Here is a 6000-nt window from a genome sequence, read left to right on the forward strand (position 1 = left end):
TACTGGTAGAACTACAAGGCTACACACCACAGATATATTATAAAAAACAATGTCTCCCTTTTGGGAGAATGTCAGGCTTTTCCATTATGTATCTAGGTGCAAATATATTCATGAAACAACAGATCTGCACAAATATTACAAATATACCTGTGCACTTAAAATTTATCATTAAAATTCATTCTCATCATTTCATTAAAACTTAAATGTTATTAAAACATTACAAACATTACATCTGCACGGTACCTTTATTAATTAAATCAATCATTGCCTTCAGAAAATTAAAAGACTAGATTTAGGCTGCTGGGATTTGTGCTATGGTATGAGGAAGTCAGCCAAACACTTAAAAATGTGAATTTTAATTACTGCGTCTACGTTTTTGTTTGTTTATTTGTTTACCCAAATACATCATGTTTTGAATGCCAAAGTCCTATTCAAAGAACTCCTCCCCCATCATCGATTTCTCATATCTGACGTCCAGATGAAAACCGTGACACTTTGTATTTCCACCCCCATTTTCACAAAGATATTTAGTTTTAACACGTGAAGAACTATATCCTAGCTTGACAGATGACTTGGTTTTAAAATATATCATTAACACTCAACACTGTTCTGATTTTTGTGAAAGCAAATAAACAAAACGTGTCTGAACACCACCGATAAGCCAGATGTGCACTGCCAGCCACTGGCTAACCTATCTGATAAGCCCAGGGCAACCCTGAGGTAACCTGCAGACTGTTGTTACTTTGTATTTATAAATTATTTATTTCCAAGGATATATTCAGAAATTTCCCTCGCTTCTGGCCCAGCCTTCCAAAATGCCTCGCTGTCAAAAATGGATCTTTCTTCATTCACTACGGCCCCTCACCTGGGTGAGCACAGGTTCCCAAACCCCATACGTGAGCCCCACTGCTCTGCGGGATTTCTCAGTCTAACGCAGGACAACAGAAAATGCTACACATTTTCAAAATTCGCTGTGTCAGTCTCCCACTAGTGGGATTAGGAACAGCTACCTCTCCAAAAACAAAACAATACAAAACAAAAACCCCATAAACATTTACACAAATACAGATCTCCTGTTCAAGTCCAAGGGCCAGAGTTAGGTAAATACCCTGCACCTGGCCAGCATATCTGGTCAGAATTTTCTATCTCAATCATTTAGTCGATGGAATCATAAAATCTGCCCCTGATTTCTGACTTGCTTCCACAGAGAATTACCAACTCCAGGCATTATGGCTCCAATGGAAGGTTCCGATCTCAGGTCTCTCCTCAAATTTCTCAGCATCAGACTCAATTGGAAAAACAATTAAGTTCTAATCCAGTGGTTCACATTTCTGAACTCTTACTTACAAACCCAACAAAACTATCATTGTCTTACAGAAAAAGCAATCAAACATGCATAATCTGGATTAAAAAATTCACATGGATAAATGTAATCACATTATTTCTATATCTATTTGATTTTTACTCTTCCCAAAACACATGACCCTAGGCATATCTTTAGTATGGAGGGGAAAAAAAAAAAAAAACATCACACATGACAGTCTTAATTCGAATATTCTGATAAGTGGAAAACTTAACTCCGGCTTCACAAAGGTATCTACGCTTTGGATTTCGGTTTGCGTTCCATTCATTACCATGTAAATCCTGCCAAGTTCTTTCTGGCTCAGGAATACTAGATGTGAAGGATACATAAACTGGGAAGGACCACATCTCCTGCATGGTCACACCAAAGGTAACTTCTTGACAAGGAGATTCCCAGTCCTTTTAAAACTCAACCGTTTCAATTCAACTCACCTGCTACATTTGAAAAGACTCAAGTTCTGTGAGCTTCTCTGAGCATAGGAGGGGTGGCTGGAGTTAGACAATTCCGAAAAAGCTGATGTGAGGCCTCACAACTGGGGGGCCTCCCGATGTCAGCAGCAGGTTTTGCTCTGGACATCAGAAACAAAGGTAACAAGGAAATGTTCTACTATCTCGATACCGAAAGGGGCTGACAAAACTCTTGCGAAGAGCTCATGAACTGGACGCGAGGTCTGAAAATCATTCCCCTTTCACCTTCCCGCATAATTGGGAAGGTGCTATTGTTCACACAGGTAATATTCCCAATACCTGCATGTTTTCCCTGAGTTGTTAAAACTCTTAAGTGTATTAGAGGACTGAGGCCAGTAGGTAAAATGTCCTTTAAAAAACTCACACCCACCCACCTACAAAAAAGGCAAACAAAAACCAGATCCACTACTTCAGCAAAGCCACGAGGGGAGTCAAGCTGACTGTCATTTTGACCTTGCTTTGCTTTAATTCAGGAGCCTATTTAGAAATGTAACAAGCAACCCTCTTCATTCGGCTCAGCTAGCAGAGCTAATAGGCTTCTAATTAATTTCCAGAAGATTGCTGTTATAACTAACAGGTTTTAAACATTTGGTTGATTGGGGAAAATGAATTGAATATAATGTATTTGATTTGGAAAATTAGTTTTCATTCTATGTGCTTACCATAATAGTGTTTATTTTAAGTTTACATGATTCCATTAAGAGTCCCAGAACACCACCGGGGTGTTTTTAGCCTTAACAGTGTCCTATCCAACTTAAAAAAAAAAAAAAATCAATTTACATTTTGATTTTTGTTGGCCTTTATTTGAGGGCAGGTTAAATTCATTTTTGTGGCTTTAATAAAAATCTTCGCTGGCTAATATAGCAAGAGGACCAAATAGCTCAAAATGATCCCAGCGATACCTCAGTCAAAAGCCTACTCATCGCATGCAAATCCTCTGGGGAAAGGCTTCTACACACAAAGTACGATGAACCAGTTATTGCATTGTTTAGGAAGTTTCCCTTGATTCCTCCTGACAACCATTTAAACAACGACGGTTGGGAAATGTCCCTCAAAGAATCAACCACAATGGCAGGGATCAGAGCTTTTCTATTCAGCTAATACTATTTTTAAAAGGAGAAAATATTTCTTCCTGAAGGGATTAGGAGAAGCCTTATTAAAGACACCTGCAAACAAAACAAGTGACAACAGGTCTTTATCATAATTGATAACTGAGTTATCCTTGAGACAAAACTCCTTTCCCGGAGACAATAACATCAAGATTTACCTCGGCTATTAGAGTCAAGAAATCAGCTAATTGGGACTACCGGTGATAAGTCTCACCAAGATTAAGTGAGCAGGTAATAAAAAGGCCCTTGTCTCTCCGGTGAAAGAGAAGTAGAGAGAGACTAGAATATTCTCTCCTCGGGCTGCTGAGAATGTTCTGTAATGAACTCAGGTAGCATCTATCCCTGTGCCTCCATATACCATGCAAAACCAGGTGGGCGATTCTGATCAGGAGGGCTGACTGTGTGCCGAGCACACAGTGGGCCAGCCATCGTTGGAAACAACCTCTGCCGAACTTGCACTTCAGAAGAACCTTTCCACAAATCTCAATGTAATTCAAAAATCACTGGGAGACTGTGACCCTGTTTTAGAGAAGAATTTCTTCTTGGGGATAAATTACATAGCAAACTCAGCAGGACACGTTTATAAAATAAGTTTGCAGAAGAGAGATGGAAAAATCAGAGATCTTTGCAGTAAAAGTCCTCTGCCTCCGAGTGTCCGTTTGGTTCACGCTGGTGACAGTGCGTGCCTTTGCCCGTGGGCTATCCTGTCTGCAGTCACATATTCACTGCAGCATTTCTGAGTGACTCACAGCAATGCCTGTGGTCATTTCAGACCTGTTAGTGATTTTTATAACATAGCTAATTTTCCAAATTAAGTAAGTCTGGCTCCTTTTATAACAGTGGCTCCAGAAAAGTCCCTAAGTTTGGACTTGTAGTGCACCTGGGCACTGAACAAAGTCAGGTGGGTGGGGGGGTTTGACCATCAGGATGAAGCCATGATTGCAGACCCCAGTGGCAGCATTCAACTTCCTGGCCTTACGTAAAATGAGTTCATGATTACTTAGAGAGGTAAAACACAAATTCAAGAAGTATCAGCAACGGCAGCGGTGATCTTAGAATATGTGCAGCTGTTGATAAATGCGTGTCATATAAAAAAAAAAACCCACTTGGAAATGAAGAAGAAAGTCCCACAGCCTCACTCACTGAAAAGTAGACAGAATTAAACAGCAGGAAAATCATCCCACGTGTTCAGCAATACTGAGTGAGCCGATGAGGCACGAGATGACCCAATATCATTGCTCAGAACCTCAAGTTCACAGAACAGATGCTGTAGAGAAGGTATCTGTGGGATTGTTGGGTTTCACACACACACACACACACACACACACACACAAACACGCCTTAAGACTTAGAGCAATCAACGTGTGAAAGAAAAGCTGCCTAGAAAAACAAAAAAGACATTTTCTGAGATGACTTTGATCCTGTACTCAAATTATTGGCTTAAATGTACTTGCCTCTAAAGGCTTTGAGTCTGCAGTAACTGCTCTCTATTGTCCTTGCTAACAAAGTATTATTTTCACCTTATTATTACTAATCTTTTCTTTGTTAGTAACCACACCTGGTTTTATCCCCCAAAATGGTGCAGTAAATATTTGTCCTTTGTGGTAATACAATGCATAATTTAGTTAATCTGGGCTATCTTTCCGTGAGAGGTGATTGTTTCTATATTATGAAATGTGCTCACGGTAAAGGGAAATTCATGCCAGATACCTGGAAGGCAGATGGAGAACCACTTACCAAGCATGTAGCTGCTTCGAACCAACCTTGACAAGACTGTGTAGCCACTCCCACACATGAGGTATTACTCATGTTAACTTAGCCTCCGAATCAGAACCACACCTTTCTCTTACAAACACGGCCTTTACTGAGATAACATGACATCGTGAGGCCGAGAGGCCCACCCTCGGCCCCCATGGAAAGGACTTGAAAGAACAGGAACTGCAGTTTTCCATTCAAGAACTTGGCATCACTGTGACCTTACCTGGAAGAAATCTAGAAACGTCAGGGGTAGCAAGTCATCCATGTGCCCAACGTCTTTGGAGAAACGATTTAAAATTCTTCCTGCAAGAACAGGATATGAGAAATTACTCATTTCCCCAGATAGGCCCTTTAAGAGAAACAACTCACAGACAAATCAAAACAATATTTTAAATGCATATGTATTTAATCTATTACGCATTCATACGAAATAAGCCGATGTCAGTGGTAAAGAAAAAGAAAATAGGATGATACCTAAAGAGGAACAAAAATACCACCAAATGGTGGCAGGCAGGGAGTTGAAATTTGGCCCTGATTTCTAATAAAATGGAGGGGGAAAAATCTTCTGGCAGTATCGGGAAGGGTTGGTGGATTTTAGAATGTTTCCTCCTTTTAGATGCCTTCTCCCACGCCCACCTGCCCAGGGGCTGAGTTGGTAAACAAACAAATGCAAAATACATAAACTGATCCCAATTGTTATACTAATTTTGCTTTAGTTATCAAAATTTTACTAAGTGGTACTTAAATAAATGTAATTATAACCTATTCCCCCCCTTGCCCCGCCCCCAGGATGGTTCACGGAACCTCGCATTTTGAAAAATTTTGGAATCCTGCCACTCTGAGCTGTGGTTTACTACTAGGGTAGTAAGTCGCTCTCTTCTGAGGTACAACCAAGTATGATAAACAGACTCATTCTTTTCTTTTTTTTTTTTAAGATTTTATTTATTTATTTGACAGAGAGAGACAGCCAGCGAGAGAGGGAACACAAGCAGGGGGAGTGGGAGAGGAAGAAGCAGGCTCATAGCGGAGGAGCCTGATGTGGGGCTCGATCCCACAACGCCGGGATCATGCCCTGAGCCGAAGGCAGACGCTTAACGACTGCGCCACCCAGGCGCCCCAACAGACTCATTCTTAAATATACAATATGACCGGAGGAATGCAGGCAGGAAAACATAAATATTACTTAATGATTAAAGATCATTTCGTGGGCAGCCTGGGTGGCTCAGTCAGTTGAGCGTCTGCCTTCGGTTCAGGTCATGATCCCAGCGTCCTGGGATCGAGCCCCACGTCAGGCTCCCTGCTC

The 6000-nt window shown here is 40.9% G+C and overlaps 1 protein-coding gene across 1 annotated transcript in view; it reads right to left on the reverse strand.

Moving 5' to 3' along the window:
• ABCC4 (ATP binding cassette subfamily C member 4) overlaps positions 1-6000 on the reverse strand; it is a 235105-nt gene that overhangs the window by 78717 nt on the left and 150388 nt on the right. Inside the window, exon 20 of the mRNA XM_040623855.1 lies at positions 4921-5000. Within this exon, the coding sequence (XP_040479789.1) occupies positions 4921-5000 (80 nt within the window). The remainder of the gene's footprint in view (positions 1-4920; positions 5001-6000) is intronic.

Source organism: Ursus maritimus, unplaced genomic scaffold (genome assembly GCF_017311325.1).
Source record: "Ursus maritimus isolate PB19 unplaced genomic scaffold, ASM1731132v1 scaffold_10, whole genome shotgun sequence".
Lineage (NCBI taxonomy): Eukaryota > Metazoa > Chordata > Mammalia > Carnivora > Ursidae > Ursus > Ursus maritimus.